The following is a 26,076-nucleotide window of genomic DNA, read 5'->3' on the forward strand; positions in this document are numbered from 1 at the left end:
TTGAGATTCATTATTAGTGATACTTGGCATAGGTTTGCTGACCCCTAGGCTTGTCATTTAATACCTAATTTTTCTGCTTTGCTTGTTAGAGTAGATGATGTCCATTTAGGCTTGATTCCTTCCTATGTCCTTCCTTCTCTGATAAATGTTATTTTCCACACACCTCCCTCTAAGGCCATGCTGTTCAGCTTTGGCTTATTAATGTCTCAGAAGACATCGGCCACAGGAATGGGTTCTTGCACTGAAACAGGGATGGACATTGACAGCAGTTTGCAAATTGCCTCTTTTGCAAATTTGCAAATTTATTCATTATCAGAAGAGTATTGTTTTCCCCAACTCTGCTTCCTGCCTTTACAAATTCTGTCTGCGTTACAGATGCAAACCACACACTAGGAAAGACAAGAGTTATACTGTGTAACTACAGTGCATACCCTCTTTCTAACTTAAAAAGTATTTACAGCCCCCTGATGTTAATATTCAAAGGGCATTTGAGCACCCTGATATGAATACTGAAAGGGCTTTTCTTTTGTCTGCTGAAATGTCACTAATAAGTTACATGATATTAAAAATGATTAAGAAGTGGTATCAACGTAGATGCCACTAGAAATCTGGGAAGCCAGTATCCTCCATGATGCACATGAAGACTCTTTCTGCTCCTGCAGTTTTGCAAGGTGCCAGAAGTCACACGCTCACTTATGCTGCTGCATCATCACTGTCATCATTTCAAGTAGTCCTGATGTTTTTCAATTCCAACCATCCACGCCAGTCTGGCTGGGAAACTAGCAACATTTAACACAATGGGTATTAAATATATGTGTTCAGCATCTGTTTTCTAATGATTCCCAGGCTCACGGAGAGGTTAATGTCCTTTAAATAACTAGAATACTTCTTACATTTTTACTCATCTGCAATGATTACACAGAGACCTTCCTTCAGTGAAGTGTTTTCAACAGTGTAACAGTATCAAGGCATTCAAGAATTCCATGTGATATTCACAAACTTCAATTTTCCATGAGCTTCTCAGTGAGTAACAGCAAGACTACTTAAAAAAATAGCTTCATAAGATGGATGCACTGAACAAAATTATGTATCAAATCCTGAATTTTGAAGTCAAGAGACATGAAGATTTAAATAAAATGAGGATCTGCTGTGCTGTCTGTTTTAGGCAAAATTAAATACAGCCTTTGAGCCTGGGTTTAGCCATCCTAGCTTGTGTTCATTTTTATATAGTTTGTCAGCCTGAAAAATCTCCCGTCTTTTCTCACAATATGCAAGGGAAGACGTATACTGCCCTATACTCTTGATTTACCTTTTGATCAATATATTTGTTTTCTTCAATTGCTGATCTTTTAGAGTGGTCACATGAGGAAGAAGATGCTGAAGGAAGTCTTCGCAGCAAACAGCTGGTATCTTGTTGCTGGCGATCAATAAACTGCTTCATGAAACTTTCCCTTGTGAACAAATAGAAGATATTGATGGATTAGAACCAGGAAGAATTAATATTTGGCTTTCTTTAGGACATGTCACAGCCCACTAGTGCTAAAATGAATAAACTCCAAGTTCTACTGAGCTATAAATGTCTAAATGGATGGAATGCCAAAACAACTGATAAAACTTAAATTCATTTATTAAAGAAATCCATACCTGAATTCAGAACTGGGCAGCTTGCATGCAGTTTCTATGCAAATAACTTTATTCCTTTCAATAATTATTTATTTATTCATTTACCAGTTAAAGTGCTAAAAATTTGAAGAGCCTTTTGCAGTTTTCAGTTCTTCTGAGCTCATCAAACAGCAAGCTGTTACTTCAGTGTACATCAAACGCTGATATAATCCAAAGGAAACATACTCTCTGCAAGAAATTTGTTCTTGAAGATTTCAAACATCTGTTCAGATAACTGCTTTGAATGCCATTATTAAGGCACTTCAGCAATTCTGTCCCTCACATATACCATGTCTAAAATGTAGACGCATTTCTGTTTACAACAAATGTACATTCATCTTGCTGTATTTTCAGTTCAGTAGAGTTGCCTTAATTTCAGTGTAAACTGACTATGTCAAAACTAATACTTATCTGAGAGTTCTACAGAGTACAGTAGCTTCAGATTTAAAGATAGGATTCACTAGTGATAGTTTGAAGTCTCTTTCAGTAGTTAGCAGGTCATGTATTAGTCTACATGTTCTCCCTGCTGGGAAAAAAACAGCTAGAAGGAAATACCAAAGAAGACTAAGACTAGGAATAGAATGCCCTCAATGTATAACAAAACAGTATTTTGATACTAAAAGCAAAACATCTATGACTGCCTCCCTGAGGTTTGGAAAGTTGTTTTTCTTGACCAGCATTATGCCTTTCATTCAGCTAAGATGATGCAAATAGGTCAAACCAGCTGCCTTAGCTTCCTTGTGAGTTTAATAAAAAAAGAAAACAAACTTCAGGAGACCCAGAACAATGACAGCCATCTTTCACACCATCCTCTCTCCTAGTATGTGCTTGGTAGAGATACTGGAATGGGCACGTCCAGAAGACCTGTTTGGCCAGCTGCAGAGCAGCCCCTGGATTTCTGTAAGCTTTTTTTTGGGATCACAGAAGAGTAACTGAACTGTAACTGATGATCAAGTAGGCAACAGAGGGTTGGATCCTTTATTAAGGTGAATTTTACAGGAAAATGGTAACTATGCAAATACAGAGAGTGGACAAGGTGATCAGAGAGTGGACAAGGTCATCAGAGAGTAACTGGTATTGGATGGCCTGTGCTACCCCTCTAATGATTTGCTGCCAGTTGACCTTATCTTTAAAAAGCTACATGAGAATCAATTAGATTGGTAGTTGTCTATGTCAGCCAAGAATCTAAAATCCAAATGTGAGTGGAGTAACAACACCACACTTTTCAATCATACTGTACTTGTGGTGGTTATGGTCAATCCAGTTGCTTCCATGAATATGTTATAAGAAATTTTAGGATTTTTTTTTTTTTTCCTCCCAAGTAAGAATGAGGTAAACCCAAAATGTTACATCCTTCTGATGCCAACATTAATTCTGTTTCATTTCTGTTTTTCTGAATGATCTGCTGAGCCCACAAGCAAACCAGTTAAATATCTTGGATGCTACATGGCACCAGACAAGTTTATAACATACTAGCAAAGGAAATATTTCAATACCTTATTTTTGGAACTGTGAAATCTGAAGGAAGCTTGGAGATTTTTACCATTTGTGGCCTGTTAGGAAATTTTTCAAAGATGCGTAGACGTAATGGAAGCTTCTCCTTTGTATCTGCATTTGCTTCACTTTGCTTTAGCTGAAAACAAGGAAAAGAAACAAAATGACAGAAAGGGAAATTTTGCTCTGTAATATCACAGCCTTGCTCTCCAGAATCCAAATAATAATGGCAATCATTGAAAGAAACAGAAGATGGCAGCAAAGAACTACAGAGGGTAAACTTGATAGTTATTGGTGTGCTTCTGCTAGAAGCTGACAAATACCTAACAATACCATGCCTTTAATTGAAAGTCATAAAATGGAAGGATTGCTAATAATTTTAATTTTAAAATATGAAGCGTATGAGTGTCCCATTCAATATGCTTATTTCTATGTTTTCTTCACAGCTCCCTTACACTTTATCAAGCAAATAAACACCCATGAGCTTTTCTTATTAGGCACATCTTCTTGTATATGCTGACAGCTCCTCAATATTCAAATAGAACATGGCATTTTAAAAGGGAGCAATTCTAAAGGAATCTAGCTCTCAGAACATGAAAATAACTGGAAAATTACATTTAGATGAGTATTACAAGTAATAACAAAGGACTTAAAAGAATCCATCGACATCAGCAGTTCTGATACTGAGCCTCAGCAAATCACATAATGCATGTTGTATTTATAAATATGCACAAACAGTTATTCCACAGAATATCACATATTTAAGTAAAGAAAAGGCAGATACATCTATCTATGTGGACAAATGATGGCTAAATCTAATGATATATGATAAAAAAAATATGATATGGAGATAGGATTCTTAAATTCTTACTACCTGATGTAGCAATTCATTTGTGTCATCGCTACAAAATACCAAGTCAAAAGAATCAGTGAAATTAATTTTTACATTTATTTTAAATGCTATGTGTATTGCATGCTATTTCAATCAGCATACATCTCTCTGAGATTATTGCAGCTCTTCTTCTCCCACCTGCTTGTGAACACAGGCTTAGAAGCTTACATTTTCAAACAGATTTTCACCATCAGCACCTGCAGGGAATACTGCTGACAGACATCAGCTATAGATTCTTACAAGGCTAGGAAGTCAGAGTTTTAACTTTCATTTGCACTGCCTAGTGAAATACTTGTTCCTGCAGCATGCTATAGAAGAACAACTGCTCAGCTTCACTATCAGCAACATCACCACTTCCAACCACAGGATAGCTTAAACAGAAAATCAGTTCTTACTTGGCTGGATAGAAGTTGTCATATACACTAAAAACTGCTTGAAGAGCTACAAAGACTAATGATTAATGGTAAAGCAGTGAGTCAGAATAGAAGGGGGACTATTGCATATATCTGTATTATGTCCTGTCCTATTTGCTTTATTAATGATCCTTAAAAGGAAGAAATGATGACATTAATGAAACCCTCAATATTAAAATATGAAGAGTTGCAAAAACTACATTGGAAGAGGAAAGGGACGGATTTAGAAAAAAGGGCAGGAAATAACAGACTGAAAAAATCTATAGCAAGAATTAAGAGCAGAAACTAATCAAGAACTTGTACTTCAACATTGCATTAGAAGACCAATTTGGGCATCAATTACACTACTTTCTAAAGGCTATGCTCTCACAAGCAGTCTCTGTTGGCTAGATGTTATATAGGTTTAGAAAATGGTACAGAAGTCCATAGCTCCAGTATGTGGTGCTTTGAAGAGACTACAGCTCAGTATGCATTCATTTCTAAATACCTTTCACCAGTCTTATACTATCAAGCCAAAACAGTGCAGAAGGCAATACCAGTGGAGGGCTACATAAACCAACTGGAGAAAGGGGATAAAATGGAGAGAAAGGCTAAAAGGGACCAATATTTATACTACATCTACCATAAATAATAATTAAGGTGAAGGGTGATGATGTAGATTTGTGTAAGAAATATTTGAAAATGAATTATTTTAAGAATATAATAGAGTACCCCAAATATAGGAATGAGAGGATGAAATTAAGAGAAGGAATGTCTAGAATGAGAATAAAGATTGCTATCATTACAGGGAAGTCTCCGAGTGTTCAGAGAGGTCTCTGGAGGGAAGTGCCTCATCATTTTGAATTCAGGCTAGACAGAACCCTTGAAACACGAGAGTGCTGCAGAAAGAAATCACGCACTGACAAGGAAATGATTTGGGTAATCTAACAGGGCTTTTCTGCATATTGTACTGTGGAAAAGCTTTGGGAAAGGGATGTTTTTTAGAGGAAAAAAGGTTTGCAAGTTTCTGCCATTTGCTTTTTAACAAAAAATAATTGCATATATATGCAGATTTTGGCATGGAGAATGTCTCTATGCTATGAACTCCTGTTCACAGACATCAGTTTATACAGATTAGAGCATATCATAAACTGCAGACCAGATTGGAGAGAGCTTGGAAGCAGGAAAATGTATAGATCAACAGGTAAGCAAGGAGACAACAATATCCCCAGTCTAAGCCAGGGGACAGCAATATCCCCAGTCTAAACAGGAGAATGATTCAAGATAGGCTTCAAAATAACCTGAAGTCTAAGCAGCCAAAGCAGTTCCAAAGAATATCTCCAATTATTCATGCTGTGATGCTATTACATATTGGGAAGTGTGAGGCATTTAGCTTCACCGCATTCTTCTCTATGCACTTAAGGTGTAATTGTTGCTCTCCATGCCATACATCCTACTTTGCGTTGCTGCTTAAAACCTTTACAACTTCAACTTTCTTTAACCCATATTAAACACATATTTTTCAAGGTACAGGGTTAAGTTGGAATGTGGCAACGATGGTGCAGCCTGGAATGTGGAAGTGCTCTAGGGTCTGGTAACGTGATCACCTAAACAGCTCAAAAGGCTAACGAGAGTGAGCACCCATTTTCATTTAGAGACAGGAAGATTTTTGAATGTAAAGTTCTTTGCAAAGCAAACTGAAAGCTCAAATTTAACACAGTCATTGAGTTTCTAAGACATTGACACTTTGATGAGAACATGCCAAACAAGAAACAGAGTTAACCATAGACAAAGGGAGAAGACCTACTTTTCCTAACTTTTTGTTTTGTTCCCTATTTGTTTAATTCTGATCATGGAAGAAGATCCGGTAATGTGCAAAACACAGAGTGAAAAATGCGATTTTCGTAAGGTCTGTGAGGCAAGCGTATGCGAAAATCACTTAAACACTCTGTAAATACTTCAATGAAATTAAATGATCATGAAAAATGTACTGTAATGCTCTAACTCTTTCATTTTAGTTGACAGTTTTCATAACAGACTGAGATCAATCATGTACAAAACTAACAGCTTTGCTACTGATGTACACACAGTTATTTAGGAACTGGCCAGCTGCCCAGAATAATTTCACGGTGACTGAAAAGTTCAAACCTCTTGAGAAAGTCCAGAAGTCTCACTGTAGGATAGTTTTAAATTAATATAGTTCGGTACATTATAGTACACTGCTAAATATCAACATTTTTCACTGCAAATCTCCTTTAGGGGCTGTATTTGAAGAATAAAATCACTATACAATATCTGTGTCACACTCTTAGCAGGAAATGCTGTGTATTCCAACACCAAACACTTTGAGCATGGAAGTGTGTGGGGATGAAAGACATGACAAACTGATAGCAGCACCCAGCCAAGAGTTTTCCAGAATTTTTTACTTATTCAACTTCTCAGGTTTACCATCACCTTTGGCTTGTCAAAAAGGGCTTTGAAAGAAATCCAAATAATTAGAACTAAATCAGGTGTAAACTAAGCAACAAAAAAGGCAGATTAAATGACCTATTTTTTCCCTTTCTGCTATTAGCCGGTAATTGTATAGATCTGGTGAATTTTTTGGACATGAATGAGCTGTACTAAAAGAAGATACATATACGGGTAAGCTTACACAGTACACACTCAGCTTGGGCATCAAATTGTATCAACATTTTTGTACCTGCATTTGATTTAGAGTTCAACACATAATCACTGGTGCAAACTGCACCGTGAAGAAGGAAGGCAAAAAATAATCTGGAAATTAAGATTTAAAAAAAACCCCAAACAAAACCCAAATTGAACTTCAGAAAAGTAACACCTGCAATTTTCAGAAGCAGTATTTGTGATGTGTAGATCTTATTAATACATCTATAGAGCTATAAATGTGCTTTCCAGAGAGGACTACTTCAACCCCGGAGAGAGAGGAAACCTTCGGGTTTCCTTAGGCCTCAACACCTGGGACCAGCCCCTGTTAGGGCCCGCACTGCAGACAGCCCCTCAGACCTATGTCAGAACTTGTCATGCAGAACTATATGCACGAGATATCATAGCTGTTCTATTCCATTCCGTTCCTCTCCCATTCCATTCCATTCCATTCCATTCCATTCCATTCCATTCCCTGCACACACAATGGGTTGTATAATGATGAGACCATTATTTACCAGAAATGCCAAGGAGTTTTCAGCAACAAAAACACTTTCAAAGAAACAAATCAGAAAGCTTACAGGTGGAAAGAGTATTTTATTTATTTATAAGTAAAGTTAGGTTTAGCTTGGTTTAGTATAGTTAATTTTAGTCTAGTTTAGGTTATATTTTCTTTTCCTAATTCTTTCATAGTGGTGCTATGCGGGAAGACCTGACAAGGGGTGGTGCTCAATGCCACAGAGGACAGGCACCAATCCCGGGGCCACGCTGGGACCACCCTGGGAGTCCAGAACTCTGCCTCCCCCCGGATGCGGGGCACGAGGGCCAGCTGTGTGGAGCACGAGCCGCTGCCTTTGGGCCACAATAACCCAAAGGAGCCCCATGAAGGGGCTGTGCTCGGCTGCAGGGGAAGGCAAAAAACCCCGGGGACACTTGCTAGTCCACCTGCGGGCAAAAAAGCTCTTCCCCCCCCAGCTGCAGGACACGAGGGCCACCTTCGTGGAGCATGAGCACCGGGCGATAACCAAGCTGGAATGCACCAAGGAGCCCTGCAAGTGGTCACGCTCAGTGCTCAGAGGAAGGCAAAAAACCCCCGGGGACCAGTGCCAATCTGCCCCAGGGGAAAATTCCTTCCTGACCCCAGTGCTGGCGATCGGCTATTCCCTGAGCACCTGAGCAAGACCTGCTCCTGGTCCACGGGCTGGTTACGGCTCTTGGGGAACACTGGCACTGCCTTTTCTGCCTCCACCTGGAGCCATCTCAGGGGCTTCCAACAAGAGCAAAATGACCCTGGCCTGATCAACCCTGGGGGCAAGAACCCTTCCTGTGCCTGGCAGTGGGAGCTATAAAGCACTGCAGGAGGGCGCTGGGCCATCTGTGGACCCTATTCCTTATGGCTGCTGCCACTATCTCCCCAGAAGATGAGGACGGCAGTCCCCCTGCAGACTGAAGCAGGATTTCCACCCATCCGACGAGCTGCGAGTGTGGCCCCTCCAGGAGCTGGAATTGCAGCAGAGAACCTCCCACAGCTTCGGGCAGTCTTCCACCCTCTGCCCCTCCAAGTAATTCCAAGGGTGTCTCAAGGGATTCCTCTCGGGTGCCTTCAGGCTTCCAGCTCTGTCCTGGTGGCAGCGCCGGGTACTCTGGCAGTGGGACGTGGGAGGATGCTGCCTTATACTGCCCCAGAGCATTGTGATGCTGCGTTGGTGGGTGGTGGCACTGTGACACGGGGATGACGGGGCCTCCACAGCCCTGCCCACCACAGCCCTGCTGCTGCTGCCCCTTTGTCCAGCATCCCTTGGAGAAAGGCCTTTGGGGTGCTGGTCCTGAGGCAGCGCCTGTGCCCAGGAGGCCCAGGGGGATGCTCCTGTCCATGGCAGCCACACACTGGGCACCGCTGCTGGGTGTCCCTGCAAATTAATCTGTGTCTTCAGACTGTATCAGTAAAGGCGTTTATACCACGTATGGGCATTTGACTGTTATGATCCCAGAGGTGAAGGAAAGGGGTTTTGGTTCCCTCTGCATAAACTTTGCAGAAACACAGAGAGCATACAGGATTTCCTCACCATTCCTTATCAATGCACCAGGGGCATTTGCTGCTACACTGCGTATGGTGCGGTCTTCTTGGAAAGAAGAAGTACTGAACAAATCTCTCCTGCATTTGTTACACAGAGTGTTTAGCTATTTGCTTGTTTATTAACATTCATGTGTCTAGTTTGGGGGTTTACGTCTTGCATTACTACTTGAATGCAACACTTCACTGACTGCTGCCTAATTCCATGTTCTTGACAGCTCAGTAAGGTGTTTTGATCCAGTTCAGTTTAAACTGTGTGGACTGCACAGCTTTTCCCTGCAACACTGACTCAAGTTGTGTAGAACAGTTTTAAAACTTTCAGCTAAGTTTTAAATAAGGGTATGTATAGAGTGCAGAAATTTAGAGATAGGCACCAAATCCCCCCAGCGCGTTTGTTCAAATCCTTGAAATGCAGAATGACCGCTGGTCTCTCTCCCATAGGCTTATTTCTTGTGTGGTCTCTCGGGGGGGAAGGGGAAAGTCACCGCATTTGTTATTGGGGATGCTGGTATAGGCTGCAGAAGACAGCCCCAGCTGGGTTCCTATCTGAAATGAGGACATTTTTGTGCCTGTCTAAACAAGCTGTACTTTTAGGCAAAACACCTATGTTTTTCACATACAATAGCAGAAAATGCTACAGCCTTTGCCCAGTTCCGGTAGAAAGTGAGCATAATCACCTCTTGGAAACAACAAGAAAAAAACAATTAGAAGCAACGTTCTTCCTCCTAAATCTGACATCCCCACCCAGAACCACTTTGCAGTTCTGCAAGGGGCTAACGAGGACACATTCACTGATCATTACTGATGCTTCCAGGGAAAAGAGGTGGGTCATAGTAGTAGGTGACTCTGCTTTGAAGGGCACAGAGGCACCCATCTGTTGGCCTGACCCAGTCTCAAGGGAGGTGTGTTGCCTACCACGAGCACGGATTAGGGATGTTGCTGAGGGGCTGACTGGTGTAGTAAATTCTGCTATTACCCACTTCTAGTTGGCCCTGATACTGACAGCAGTGGCCTGGAGAACATTAAGGACTACAGAGCCCTGGGAAAGGTGGTTAGGGCTCTGGGGCTCAGATAGCTTTTTCCTTGATCCTCTGGGTCAAAGGAGAGGACCTTGAAAAGGCCAGTTGCATTTGGCAGGTTAATAAATGGTTAGAACAGTGGTGCCATAGTCAGGGGTTTGGGTATTTAGAACATGGGACTCGATTTGGGAGGCCAGGTCTCCTGAAGGCTGGTGGAGCTGGTCTAAGGGAAGAGCACTTTTGGTAGGAGGCTTGCCAGACTGGTGCTTTAAACTAGATGTGTTGGGGGAGGGGGGCATCATTCCATCCCAACACACCCAGTCAGTTGCCAGAACCTGTAATAAATGCTTGGAACTACTCAGAGCTGTTTCAGCCACTCCAGCCAATGAGCTGGCTTCATTTGGAGCTCGGCTCAGATGCCTCTATACAAACACCTGTAATATGGGGAATAAACAAGAGGAATTAAGAGATGTGTGCACAGCTACTAGGATATGATATCACTGGCATCACAGAAACATGGGAGTGACTTTATGACAGGAGTGTTGGAATGGAAGGTTAGAGGCACTTCAGAAAAGACAGGCCAGGCAGATGGGGAGAGGGAGTAGCTATTTATGTCAGTGATAGGCTGGAGAGTATGGAACTCTGCCTGGGGACAGGTAATCAGTCTACAGAGAACTTGTGGGTCATGGTCAAAGGGAGAACAGCTATGGGGGACATTACTGTGGGGATCTGTTACAGACCGCCCGATCAGGAGGACTCTGTGGACAAAGTGCTCTATGGACAGATAGAAGCAGCCTCATGCTTGCAGGCCCTTGTCCTCATGAGGGACTTCAACAATCCTGTTATCTGTTGGAGGGACGGTACGGCCCAGCACAAGCAATCCAGGAGGTTCCTCAATTGTGTGGAAGACAACTTCCTTTCTGCAAGTAATAAAGAAGCCAACAAGGAGAGGTGCCATGCTTGACCTCCTGCTCACAAACAGGGAAGGGCTGGTTGGGGATGTGATGCTCCAGGGCAGCCTTGGCTGTAGAGATCATGAGATGGTTGAGTTCGAGATCCTCAGGATAATGAGGAGACTAGAAGAAAATGTGTCATGAGGGCCAGGAGGCCTCCATGGGTGGATAAGGAGCTGCTGAGGAAACTTAAGAGGGGAAAAAAGAATCTTATAGAAGGTGGAAGCAAGGACAGGCAGCCTGGGAAGAATACAGGGACGGACGATGTCCAGGAAGCTAGGGACCAGGGTTAGGAAAGCTAAGGCCCAGTTAGAATTAAATCTGGCAAGGGATGTGAAAGATAACAGGAAGGGCTTCTGTAAGTATGTAGCAAACAAGACAGATGAGGGACAACGTGGGCCATCTCCAGAAGCTATCAGGAGAACTGGCTACCCTGGATTTGGAGGAAGCTGAGGTTCTCAATGACTTCTTTGTCTCAATTTTCACTGGCAAATGCTCTGACCACACTGCCTAAGTCTTGGAGGGCAGAAGCAGGGACTGTGAGAACTAAGACCTTAGGCCCACTGTAGGAGAGGATCACGTCTGAGATCATTTTAAGAACCTGAACATGCACAAGTCTGTGGGACCTGATGAAGTCCATCCATGGGTCCTGAAGGAGCTGGCGAATGAAGTTGCTAAGCCACCGTCCGTCATATTTGAAAAATCATGTCAGTCAGGTGAAGTTCCCGACGACTGGAAAAAGGGAAATATAACCCCCGTTTTCAAGAAGGGGAAAATGGATGACCCATGGAATTACAGAGCAGTCAGTCTCACCTCTGTGCCTGGCAAAATCTTGGAGCAGACTCTCCTGGAAGGCATGCTAAGGCACATGAAAATCAACAAGGTGCTTGGTGACAGCCAGCATGGCTTCACTAAGGGGAAATCCTGCCTGACCAATTTGGTGGCCTTCTGTGATGGGGCTAGAGAACTGATGGACAGGTTGACAAAGCAGCTGATGTCATCTACCTGGACTTGTGCAAAGTTCGACACTGTCCCATACAACATCCTTGTCTCTAAACCGGAGAGACATCAATTTGATGGATGGACCACTCGGTGCGTAAAAACTGGCTGCATGGCTGCATGCAAAGAGCTGTGGACAATAGCTCAATGTCCACCTGGAGACCAGTAACGAGTGGTTCATAGAATGAACCACTATGAACACACCACCTCAGGGATTGGTTTTGGGACCGGTCTTGTTCAACATCTTTGTCACTGACATGGACAGTGGGATTGAGTGCGCCCTCAGCAAGTTTGCCGATGACACCAAGCTGTGTGGTTCGGTTGATAGGCTGGAGGGAAGGAATGCCATCCAGAGGGACCTTGACACGCTTGTGAGGTGGGCTGATGCCAACCTCATGAGGTTTAACCATGCCAAGTGCAAGGTCCTACACCTGGGTTGGAGCAATCCCAGGCACAGCTGCAGGTTGCAGAGAAGAGATTCAGAGCAGCCCTACGCAGAAGGACTTGAGGGTGTTGGTTGATGAGAAAATGAACATGAGCTGGCTTCAGTGTGCACTCACAGCCCAGAAAGCCAACCATATCCTGGGCTGCATCAAAAGGAGTGTGACCAGCAGGTCGAAGGAGGTGATCCTGCCCCTCTACTCTGCTCTTGTGAGACCTCACCTGGAGTATTGTGTGCAGTTCTGGTGTCCTCAACATAAAAAGGACATGGAACTGTTGGAACAAGTCCAGAGGAGGGCCACGAGGATGATCAGGGGACTGGAGCACGTCCCATATGAAGACAGGCTGAGAAAGTTGGGGCTGTTCAGGCTGGAGAAGAGAAGGCTGAGTGGAGACCTCATAGCAGCCTTCCAGTCTCTGAAGGGGGCCTATAGGGATGCCTGGGAGGGACTCTTCATTAGAGACTGTAGTGACAGGGCAAGGGGGAATGGGTTTAAACTTAAACAGGAAAAAGTTTAGGTTAGATACAAGGAGGAAATTCTTTACCATGAGGGTGGTGAGGCACTGGAATGGGTTCCCCAGAGAAGTTATGGCTGCCTCATCCACAGCAGTGTTTAAGGCCAAGCTGGATGGGGCTTTGAGCAACGTGGTCTAGTGTGAGGTGTCCCTGCCCCTGGCATGGGATTGGAACTGGGTGAGCTTTAATGTCCCTTCCAACCCAAACCCTTCTGTGATTCTATGATTCTATATTAAGGACTTCCAAGGGCCTAACCCATTTTCTAAGGTCAGACATTACCCTCTGACTTCAAGACATAATGGTTAGCTCTTGGTTCTTCTAGGCCCTATGTGGTGGCCCTGAGACATAATTACCACAGTTATTTTTCTACTCATTTTCCAGTGCTTCAAGGCATCTCTAACAGCATGAAAGCTTTCACGTCCAATTCCCCTGAGCAGCACTTCTGTAGGATGACATTTGGGTTGTATATTTCCTGCTTTGAGAGAGAGAAGAGCTTGTATGTGTGGCTGAAGGTGGGACAGCATTACAGGACTGTGTGGCTTAGAGTCCCACCTGGTGAAGTCTTGCCTGTGCTTTTTTTGAAAGAGGTCCCTAACTAAAATACTCCTTGAAGTACATCAAAGTATTTTCTGGGAGAAAGTAGCTGGAGCTCCAGGACACGGTCAGCAGTGAGTGAAGAGTTAAGTGGTGTGATCAGACAAGGAGTTAATGCTTGATCTTGCTCTCTCATCCTCTTTTAGCTAACTGCCTAGATACACCAGTTGTGAATTTTGCCCTTTAGGCTCACTTAAACAAATGGGGACACTGAAAGCAATAAAAAAATCCTCCCATGTAGGGACTGTAAAACAGAACCTAAATTGATTTTAACCACATTCTGTGCTGCCTTGGGGACTTTTCAGTGAAATGTACAAAAAAACATGATTACAGTGGTGATGGCACTCACAGTAGCGACCGCACTGTTGACAACTTAAGGGTAAAATAAACTGAAAAACTGCCTGGCAGATGGGAGGGACATAATTACACATATGTTTCTCATATGCACAAGACATTTTTTTTATAAACAATATTTCTGTGTTACAGGGTTTATATGCTGTGTGTAGTACAACTTGGTGCTGTGACTGCTGTTCTTCTATTATTCACTTAAATAACTTTTTCTTCAATTTTGCATGAAGTCTTCTAAATTAATACAGTAGTGTGAGGTTTCACAAATGTATTTTAATAACTTCCTTCCAGTATTTACAGCTCCTATCAGTACTTAAGGAGCAAATGCTGCTGACAAGACATGACTGCAATTCAAATGGTATAAAATTTCTCTAGGAAAATTTGGCTAAGATTTAGTCCATCTGTCTAATAGAGGTCAGGAACCTAGTGTGTCAGAGAGTTTCCCTTTGATCAACTGAGATAAATAAGATGAATTTTTCAGAGCTATTACTTCATACTGCCTACAGACTCAGGCAAACACTGCTACACTGATTACACTTCAGCCATATTCCCAAATCTTTTTTCCCCTCTGCAGTGGCCAGAATTATACTGTTTTAAGAAACAGAAGATCTGAGATTCTGTGCAGTGTCTTTAATCAGGGCAGCAGGAATGTGCTTTCCAGACCAGATTCAACCTTCTTGCCATTATACTGAGGTACTTACCTAACTAAGTTATGTCTCTCTTTACAGCCAAAAGTGACAGAGGCACTTGAGGAGGAAGTCAGTTCAGATCTTGGGCTGGCTATACCTTTCAGACATGATTATCTTCCATTGACTAAGGAGGGGACTTGAATCCAGTATGTTGTTTAAATCACAGGTGTGATTCCCAATGTTAGGCAGGATTAATCTAGGCCATAGCACCTATGATGCTATTCATCTCAGTTAATTATAGTTGCCCAAATGTGATGTGTGTCATATAATCATCTAGGTACTTCTTGTATTTTACTGGAAAAGGTATCTCCAGATATTGACTCATCCCATACTAATGCATAAGTAAGACAAGCAAGATGAAACATCACGTCACAGTAACTTCTTCATTGAATGCAGGGACAGTATAAGACTACATTCTACATTAGTAATGTACTGGGGTGTGGGCCTAAGAACTGGATTAAGATCAGCCATTGGGTTACAATGTTAGCAAGGCCACCTGCACAGTTTTGGTCTTGGCAAGCTAATGCTCTCCTTGATAGTGCCTGAGCACAGTTTGGGGCTTATCCCATCCTCAGTAGGCAGTATGCACATGCCCTGTTTTAGTGGTAGGTTGTTTTGGAAAGGAAAAATAACTCAGGTGTGTGTACAAGCCAGTCATATTACGGAAGATGCTCTAGTTTAGATAAGATAAAATGGTTTATCTTGGATAAACCCCACCCTTATTTTAAAATAGTTCAGTACAATTGAACCCACCTGGGCTGCTGCACTGTGGCAAGATATTGCTGCCCAGGTGAAGCAATACATTTTCAGATGGATAGTTTAAAACAGATAATGTAAATGAAACATAAATCTAATGCTAGCATGAATAGCTATTCTTGTAATAGCTTTTTCACATATGAATGCAGCTTTACCATTTTCATATTAATGATTTTTCTTTTGGGATAAGTAACGGAAACATTTTTGTTTTCATATAAAGGGTTGTGAGTCACAAAAGAATATCCATTATAATAAATAATGCATTACATGCTGTATTTCATCGGAGGAAACTCCTTGAGACTTCACTTAAACTAGGCATCATTATTTTGATATGAATTGCATATTTGATGAGCAATAAGCAACTAAAATATTTTCAGGTGAACAAAAGCACAGGATGTATGAGTTCTGCTCTTGTACAAACATAATCATTCAATATTGACTAGTTACAGTGTGCTCACCTTCAGGACTCAGGTTAAAATCCATTACAATCTGAAAGTGTGCTTCTGTGCAGGACGCAAAGGAAGTGCCAGTGCAGGATAGTTCAGAATCTTAATGTTTGCTTATCTATTCCAGACCCTGCACAAAGGAAGACTCCTGGAGGTAGCTTTGTAAATGATGCTTACCTACACATAGCCAAGACACACAACTACATCTGCCCTGCTGGGTTTGCAGAAAAATAGAGCCAATATGGGAAATGATAATTGCGCCCAGACTTTCAAAGGTTCTCACCACAGGCAGCTCCCATTTACTTAAAAAAGAAAGAGCTAAAGACACTCAACCAGGCTGTGATTGACCGAGGTAGTCATCATCTTGACTTCCAATCAGGCAACAGACAGTGAGAGGTATACAAAATGCGGAAGAGCAGTGAGGTCACAGGGATAAAAGACTCAATCTGCAGAGAATCCATGTGTCCCTGATCATAGTTGAACGAAGCAATATAACTTTGACATAGGCCCTCTTAATACCAAAGTACAGGAAGATTGCAATTTGATCCATACATGCAAAACCTTTTTCATGTGATTCATATAGGCTGCTCTATGTATTGTCTGGGGTATTAATGGGAGATATCACAACTCAAGTGGTGTAGACATAAAGCATATCCAACTTGACTTACTACTTAGTTTCATCTGCAAGGGAGGAAACATGTCTATGCTACTTGAACCTCATTTTATGTTTCAAAGCCAACATATGTGTTCTCTATGAATTTGTGAGTGCTGCCTGGGGTGTGTCCTGGGTTCAGCTGTACAACAGTTATTTTTCTCCTTCTTAGTAGCTGGTGCAGTGCTGTGTTTTGGCTTTAGTTTGGAAACTAGGATCAGCTAAGCAAACCTCAACCACAGTGCATAGTACCTTTTTGTTTTGTTTCCCATGTTTTTATTATATAGACATCATTGTCATGTGGGTTTGTTTTGTTAAATGTATTCTGCTAAATATGTATGAGGCTGTACATTTGATCTGATCTCCATGTAACCGATTTGTCTGGGACTGGAAAATTGGAGAGGATCTGCGGAGGGGCCACGTGGATCTTCTCTACCATGTAATTCCAGAGAATATAAAGGCAAACTTCACAATGAGACTTGTTCACAGGGCAGAAGGCAAACAGCACCATTATTTTCATTAAAAAAAAAAAAATCTGTCTAGATAGAACAAAGCAGAAGAACTTCACTATGAAGACAGTCATTTGAACAAGCTTCCCAGAGAAGCCGTGGAATTTCACTGGTGTATCACTGGAGATATACAAGACTTGGCCTCATAGGGCTCTGGGTAACATCATGTAGTGGCCTGCTTTCAATATCAGTTTGGACCAGATGGTCTCTAGAAGTCCCTTCCAACCTAGACTTTTTTATGATTTGGTGATACCTATGAACTGCAAGAGAACAGATGATTATGCTCTTCAGTTTCACTGTTGTGTATATGCATTTGCCACCTCTTGATAAATTCAAACCATTACTGGACTCTGGTAGATGGTAGAATATACTTAACACTGAGAAAATGCAACTGAAGTTGAGAAAAAAATTCACAGCTGTAGCAGAAGCCAGAATCCAGTATAACTCTTTTAACAGGAGAGACTTTGTCTTGCACAATTTAGCTGCCCCTTGCCTTTTCGTGGTTTGTTTAATTTGCTTTGAACCAGAGGCAGAACATCTAATTTGACACTGGGGGCCTGAGTTGTAGATGCATTGCAGTTTTACAGTATTTCTCCAGTACAAAAATTCATGCAAAAGTTGATTTAACAAAAGGACATGCTGGTAGCTGGGAAGACACAGAGGCTGATCCAAATTACTTCAGAAACCTCCTTGGGTTAGATGAAAACAGGAATAGTTTGGTATTACTGGTGCCCTTTTCTCCCACCCAAGTTTTAGCCAGGGCTTGATTCCTGTATTCTTTTATTGACTTTTGTAAGAGATGGGGACAGTTCTGTTTGTGTTCTTGTGGTGATGAACTTCTTCTTTTGAGGAGATATGTGTAAGAACTCTCTCTTAACTGTGAAATAGTGTTTCCACTCATTGGATATAACACAGGAAAACTGTGCAGGCTTCCTCATCTTCCGTCATGTTTTAAAAAGTGCCTAATCCATTCTTGGGGAACTATAAAGAGAAGTCCTCTGAATTCTAAGTGGAAAATAAGTGACTTACACTCGGGTACTTAAAATCTCAGTGACAATATAATATATTCATCTTTCTAAGCAGCTAGCTTTTTTTAATGACTGCAAAAGGAATTAAATCTCATGCAAAGGTCAGGACTCTACTTTTTCTAGGTATCCAAAGGTACAATATGTTCACAAGCTCATAGATCCACAAACTCCTATGGGCCTAAAACATAGTTCAGAAAAGCAACACAGACCTGTGTGACACAGAAGGACTCAAAGACAAACACAGCATGGATTTTCAAGGATCCAGTTGCCGTCAACATAATAAGTAATGCTACACAACTCCTCTCCTTCTTTCCAAAGAGCTACAGTGCTGTCCCTTAATCCAGAAGGCTGAGCACCTAGAATGACCAATGTACCCTGAGAAGCACTTGCATTTTTCTTAGGTTTCAACCAAGCAAAACAAAAAATAAAGATTAGATGAGCTCCTGGTGATATAAAAGCTAGGTAAGCATTTTCTTCCCTGGTAATATAAATGAAGAAGCAGCAGCTTACATTTATATTTTTGCTACTGCTATTCACACATGCATAGCAAATCTGACTACAATCTCTCCTCCTTGAAAAGGTGTGCTTTGAATGTGATCTTTGACTAGAATTTTTAAAGGTCCCTATTTTACACAATAAAACGTTGCTCCAAGAGAACCCCTCTTGAATTTAATGTGTTTTCTTGATAAATAATATTGTATTTCATATACTAGGGGTTGACAACTTCTGAATTAATATTTAAGTGTTTATTTCACCACTGGGCATCAAATGAATAAGCCAGAATTTGTGATCCATTGATACTGCTTTTAAAAAGGGTGACAAGTGACATAAAGAGGTAGAAAAAACCTCAAAGATGGAAGCTACAGCCTTCAGGAGGCTTCCAAAAGGTCCTTAAGTTAGTAAAAGAGGAGCGCCTGGCATAAGCAATTTTCCAGATGACCATGTTTTCCAGTCCTGAAAGGACAGATTGTCTTCTAGAAATGGACATAGTCTCTGTAAAGTTTACTACTTTTGAAATAGAGCTACTTTAAATGCTCTTCATATGTCCTGGTAATGGAGAAACAACTTGAATTTTGTGAACTTTCCACTATATTCCCTCTATGATGAAGGATTTCATGCATTTTAGTTGTATTTAAAATTCACTTTGGAACCATTACTGTACTTTTCATTTGTTAATAAAATGTGTTCAACGCTTATCTTTCCTGCCACTAGTTTAAAATCTGTTTACATGGGATCAAATATAATGAAAAGGTAATTTTTCATTTTTATTCTATTCTGCAGCTATTTTTCATTTGGAATCACCTCAAGAACTGTCCTCAGAATAAAAATACTCTGGAGGCAAGTAAATCTAACTAGGCTTTAAAAAACTCCTTGATTTTCACACACACATTCACATATATAAATTTTATGCCAAGTGTGTTTAAATTAGAAATGCCAATTATAACACCTTGTTTGCACAATATGTTCATGAAAAATCCCCATGCTGAAACTCCCATTTTAATGCTGAAACCTCAGCACACAAAATTTGGAAGTGATGCTACTGCTGAAATTGTCATTGGCATCTTACTAGATCTGATGAATGCCTGGAGGTGCTGAGTGAAAGGCACAGGGCTTCAACAGTATATTCTGACCAAATGTGTTCAGAATCCCAGAATAGGGTGCATCAAGACAGTGAGGACTAGATAAGGTTTTGGCTTTTGTAGCTCTTCACTATCATCTTAATGGGTACCATAGAGATAAAAAAAAAAAAAAAAAAAAAAAAAAAAAAAAAAAAACAACCAAAAAAAACCCCCCAAACCGCGAAACATTTAAAAAGGAAAGAAATACCTACACAGTTCTTAATGCTTAATGCCTGTATCAAAGGCTTTGATTTTTCACTGCTCTGTTCCTAGTTTATAAGCTGTTTCTATGAAACTCCTTAGGTCTGACAGGTAGAAAGCCTCAAAATCCTATCTTTTTCATCTCCTTCTCTACTTGTAGACAAAATGTCTCTTCTGAGATATCACTCAAAATAGCTTTTGGAGCCAGGTGCCCAAAAAATCAATTACCAGTGTTTGACCCATCACTGTCCTGGTCTCTATTAAATGCAGCAGTGAGTGATGTGCTTTAGTTCTACTTATGGAGAATTGGGGCTGGGGGAGAGAAAAACTCCATACTAAAAAGTACAACTAGGTCATAAAGTGTGAGTATAGTTTTGCTCCTCACTGAATAAAAGAGTTGTTAATAGATCTGCCAAAATGATGCATGCTTTGCCAGGACAGTGAGACTCCTTAGTATTACAGGAATAAGGTCAAAACTATGTTCTGAGTGAATAATGACTGTATCTGAATGGCCTGGAACTTCCCCTAGAGACAGCTTGCTTTTAAATACTAAACTGATTCACCAGGAAAGAGATCTGAGGAAAGCAAATTCAGACAAAGGGAAAGCAAAAAGATGAAATCCCTAAAAAACAGTACCAGTAAAGCATCAGTAAGCTAGCTGCATGCAGGCAGACAGGACTTCTGATTATTTCAGACTGCTTTCCTCATGTTTATTCTATTATGGACTACATATTTTGAATTCTTGTTAAAAAAAGAAAGGAAGTTCCAGGAAATAATGTCAGAGAAATTCTATCCTAGCATGCTGATTTGTTTACTTAGAAAAAGATTGAGAGGGTTTGTAAAGGGTATTAAACATGACTTTTTCCAAGATGCATTAGTTAAACTGCCAAATTTGCTTGCAAATGGAGGACACTTCAAATAGACTTACCCAGTGAAGAGAAACTTTGGCCACATTCTAAAGCTGCATGTACAGGTGCACAAAGACAGTATACAATGGAAGTAGTAACAGGCACGGTAGGAAGGACAGAGCACTGAGGAAGCATTTAACTGGAATGACTGTACATCATGAGCTAAAGGGCATCAAATGAAATAAGCAAGTGGCAGATTCATAAACGGACAAAGAAATAATTTTTCACATAGTGCATCGTTAAATTTATCTTTGCTACCACCAGCAATAAATGCTAAATATATAATGATTTGAAAATAGATTTAACAAACGCATGCAAAATATAAATCCATTGAGAACTACTAGACAAAGTTACATCACTGGAACTTCCCAAATACCTGGAGAGTGACTATCATTCAAGTATGAAATATCACTGGTTACAAGAAACTGCCAAGTGACTGTCAGTGCTTTGGTTCTTCTTTCAGATGACTGAAAGGTGATACGGATAGAATTAGAATTAGAGCTAGAAGAAAATCATGGGTCACCAGAAGCTAGCTGGGGTTTCTGCAGTTAAAGGCTGCAGAAGGCTTGGCTCTGATGTCAGGGCAGGGATCACCACAGAATCATAGAATCATAGAACAGTTAGGGTTGGAAAGGACCTTAAGATCATCTAGTTCCAACCCCCCTGCCATGGGCAGGGACACCTCACACTAAACCATATAACCCAAGGCTCTGTCCAATCTCACCTTGAACACCGCCAGGGACAGAGCATTCACAGCTTCCCTGGGCAACCCATTCCAGTTCCTCAACACCCTTACAGTAATGAATTTCTTCCTTATATCCAATCTAAACTTCCCCTGTTTAAATTTAAACCCATTACCCCTTGCCCTGTCACTACAGTTCACAATGAAGAGTCCATCCCCGGCATCCCTATAGGCCCCCTTCAGATACTGGAAGGCTGCTATGAGGTCTCCACTCAGCCTTCTCTTCTCCAGCCTGAACAGCCCCAACTTCCTCAGCCTGTCTTCATACAGGAGGTGCTCCAGCCCCCTGATCATCCTCGTGGCCCTTCTCTGGACATGCTCCAACAGCTCCATGTTCTTGTGCTGAGGACACCAGAACTGCACACAATACTCCAGGTGAGGTCTCACAAGACCAGAGCAGAGGGGCAGGATCACCTCCTTTGACCTGCTGGTCATGCTCCTTTTGATGCAGCCCAGGATATGGTTGGCTTTCTGGGCTGTGAGTGCACACTGAAGCCGGCTCATGTTCATTTTCTCATAGACCAACACCCTCAAGTCCTTCTCCGCAGGGCTGCTCTGAATCTCTTCTCTGCTCAACCTGTAGCTGTGCCTGGAATTGCTCCAACCCAGGTGTAGGACCTTGCACTTGGCATGGTTAAACTTCATGAGGTTGGCATCAGCCCACCTCACAACTGTGTCAAGGTCCCTCTGGATGGCATTCCTTCCCTCCAGCGTATCAACCGAACCACACAGCTTGGTGTCATCGGCAAACTTGCTGAGGGCGCACTCAATCCCACTGTCCATGTCAGTGACAAAGATGTTGAACAAGACCGGTCCCAAAACCAGTCCCTGAGGTGGTGTGTTCATAGTGGTTCATTCTATGAACCACTCGTTACTGGTCTCCAGCTGGACATTGAGCTGTTGTCCACAGCTCTTTGCGTGCAGCCATGCAGCCAGTTCTTTACGCACTGAGTGGTCCATCCATCAAATTGATGTCTCTCCGGTTTAGAGACAAGGATGTTGTATGGGACAGTGTCGAACTTTGCACAAGTCCAGGTAGATGACATCAGCTGCTTTTTCAACCTGTTCATCAGTTCTGTAGCCCCATCATAGAAGGCCACCAAATTGGTCAGACAGGATTTCCCCTTAGTGAAGCCATGCTGGCTGTCACCAAGCACCTTGTTGATTTTCATGTGCCTTAGCATGCCTTCCAGGAGAACCTGCTCCAAGATTTTGCCAGGCACAGAGGTGAGACTGACAGATCTGTAATTCCCTGGGTCATCCATTTTCCCCTTCTTGAAAACGGGGGTTATATTTCCCTTTTTCCAGTCATCAGGAACTTCACCTGACTGCCATGATTTTTCAAATATCATGGACAGTGGCTTAGCAACTTCATTTGCAAGCTCCTTCAGGACCCGTGGATGGATTTCATCAGGTCCCACAGACTTGTGCATGTTCAGGTTCTTAAGATGGTCTCAAACCCAATCCTCTCCTACAGTGGAACCAAGATCTTCATTCTCACAGTCCCTGCGTCTGTCTTCCAACACTTGGGTGATGTGGTCAGAGCATGTCACCCAAGACTCCATCCAACCTGGCCTTGAACACTGGACAAGGGGTAACAGGTTAAAACTTAAATAGGGGAAGTTTATATTGAATATAAGGAGCAAGTTCTTTCCTGTTAGGGTGGTGAGGCACTGGAATGGGTTGCCCAGGGAGATTGTGAATGCTCCATCCCTGGTGGTTTTCAAGGCCAGGTTGGACAGAGCCTTGGGTGAGATGGTTTAGTGTGAGGTGTCCCTGCCCACGGCAGGGGGGTTGGAACTGAATAATCTTAAGGTCCTTTCCAACCCTAACTATTCTGTGATTCTATAATTCTATGAACACAGCGCACTAGGGCCACCAAAGTAAAAGTCTCTGGTAGCACCTGCTGTCCTAGGACAGTCCACTGCTGTTACAAACAAGATATGCAAGCACTCCACTGACAATGGATGAAACACTTGTGGAATTAAGACATTCCTAATAGAAAAAAAAGAACACCAAGAAGAACTAAACACAAGAAAACTCATTGTAGGCATTGTTGAGGCATTGTTGGACCTGTCAAGGACTTTTTAAAAAGAACAATATTCTTCTAAGAAATGCACACACATTTTCAAACTTCGGGAATATATTCAGCACTTAGGTGAAATTGGCCTGATTTTAAAAGTGATCTGTTGTTGTTCTGCAACCTGTCAAAATCAGGGCACTTTGAAAAACTCTGTATATTTGACGAGTTTGTTGTGTGTGTGTGTGTGTGTGTGTACACGTGCATTCACATATGTGTATCTAACAAAGGTATTTGCAGGACCTGAAATGGAGGAAAATGACGGATTCTGAAACCGTTCGCACATATGTGTTTGTCTGTGCACATTCAAAAGCACACAGGCTGCTGGTATTAGAAGGCAAAAAAATACACAGTACGTTTTCATGGCTGGGCTGGCAAGAGACCCAAAATATACATTTAGGATGCTAGGCAACCTTTAAGATTCCTTCCAATCCAAACCATTCTGTGATTCTATGATATGATAATCAGATGCCTAGAACAGAAGAATATGAATCTGCAAGTACACTCAGGTCTTCATATCCTTTACTCTTTCCAAATAACATAAAAACAACTGCAAAAAGAAGAGCTTGTCCTGACATTTTGATCAGTGCTTTTTTGCCCTGAACATAATTGCTTATACTACTGCCTAAAGGGTACCTCATCCTCCCAGAACACACACGTTATTTTTAGTGCAGAATGGAATGTAGCACATTGGAAGCTTTTTAACTACCTCAAGGCACTGGCTGTATAATCAAAAAGTCTGATTCAGAGGCATTTTTGTATACCTTAAAAGATAAAGATTCTTTTTTCCTCTTTTTAAAGGAACCCCAAAACCCGTGTGAAATCTTTTAAACATGACTGAAGTACACACATTTCTTTTCAGAAGGGTGTGGCCAATGCAAATGAAAAATAGCCTCTTCATTCTTTGGTAGGAGCTGAATTACACCTTTTCTACAATCTCCTTGTATAAGTCTATGCTCCCCCATCCTAGTTTTTAAGCTGATGTCTGGAATACTCTGGCCTATAAATAAGGAAATAATTGCTATTGGCTTGAACATTTGATAGCTGCACTTTTATAGACTGATGGCTTCTGCACATAGAAGCGTAATAAGAACCTAATGTGACACTGATTTTTTAATAACTTTACCAGTAAAAGTTACACTTTTCTGTTACACCAATAATTAATTCCCATGAAAGAGAAGAGGGGAAAACCCACTTGTGTTCTTTTCTGTTATTTGTGCAGTAAAAATCTGTAAGTACTGTTTTGTCTCATTTCATAGAATCACAGAATGGTTAGATTTGGAAGGGATCTTAAAGCTCATCCAGTTCCAATGCCCTGCCATGGGCAGGGACACCTTCCACTAGATCAGGTTGCTCTAAGCCCCATCCAACCTGGCCTTGAACACTGCCAGGGATGGAGCAGCCACAGCTTCTCTGGGCAACCTGTGCCAGCGCCTTACCACCCTCACAGGGAAAACCTCACAGTTCTGTTGAAAATGCATCATTGATGCACTGTGATGGCCAGAACACGCCAAGTATTGCCATGGCTATGTAACATCCTAGATTTTACACCTCCTCTGGGGGATAGCAAGCTCCATTTTGAAGTGCGTTCATTTCAGCTGCCCACAGGGAACCCTGAACAGACTGGATATCTACACAGAGTGATACTGAGCAGAGATGAGCAGAAATTATGATCATTACATCGTAGTCTGTACTGCAGTTCACCTTAGCTTTCTACAACTTAATTCTGTTGAAGTTAATGTTGAAGTTCCTGACAACTTCACTTGCACCAATGTCACAGTTTAACCCTACCTGGCAGCTAAGTACCATGTAGCTGCTCACTCACAACAACTTCCCCAGGGACGGTGAGGAGAACCGGAAAAAGGTAAAACTCGTGGGTTGACATAAGCACAATTTATAAATGAAATAAAACAAAATGTAACATCAACAACAATAGTAACAATAATAATGTTTATAAAGAAAAAATAGAAAGGAGGAATAAACCTCAAGGAACACAAGTGATTCTTGTGTTCCTTTTTCTACAATTGCTCTCCACATGATAACTGATTCCCAGTCAGTCCCCAAGCAACAACTGGTACATTCCCAGCCAACTCCCCCCAGTTTATATAGTGAGCATGATGTGCTGTGGTATGGAATACCCTTTTGGGTAGTTCAGGTCAGCTGTCCTGCATGTACTCCCTCCCCATCTTGTGCTCCTCCTCACTGGCAGAATATGGGCAACTGAAGAGTCTTTGATTTAGAGTAAGCACTACTTAGCAAAAACTAAAACACTGGTGTGTTCTCTTACTAAAGCCAAAACAGAACTGAACCAGATGCTAGAATGGCTTTATTCTAAGCCTATGATATCTTTACAGGATGCAGTAAAATGGATAAGATCTGACATCGGAAAGTCTATTC

General features: G+C 41.7%; 1 protein-coding gene across 1 annotated transcript in view; it reads right to left on the reverse strand.

Annotated features, from left to right (window-relative positions):
- The window catches only part of NALCN (sodium leak channel, non-selective), a 237,819-nt gene that overhangs the window by 58,706 nt on the left and 153,037 nt on the right, over positions 1 to 26,076 (reverse strand). Inside the window, exons 16-17 of the mRNA XM_062624700.1 lie at positions 3,159 to 3,295; positions 1,310 to 1,451 (exon numbers count right to left, since the gene is read on the reverse strand). Of these exons, the coding sequence (XP_062480684.1) occupies positions 1,310 to 1,451; positions 3,159 to 3,295 (279 nt within the window). The remainder of the gene's footprint in view (positions 1 to 1,309; positions 1,452 to 3,158; positions 3,296 to 26,076) is intronic.

Source organism: Pezoporus occidentalis, unplaced genomic scaffold (genome assembly GCF_034315485.1).
Source record: "Pezoporus occidentalis ecotype Australia unplaced genomic scaffold, CSIRO_AGI_Poc_V1 ctg27, whole genome shotgun sequence".
NCBI classification, from domain to species: domain Eukaryota; kingdom Metazoa; phylum Chordata; class Aves; order Psittaciformes; family Psittacidae; genus Pezoporus; species Pezoporus occidentalis.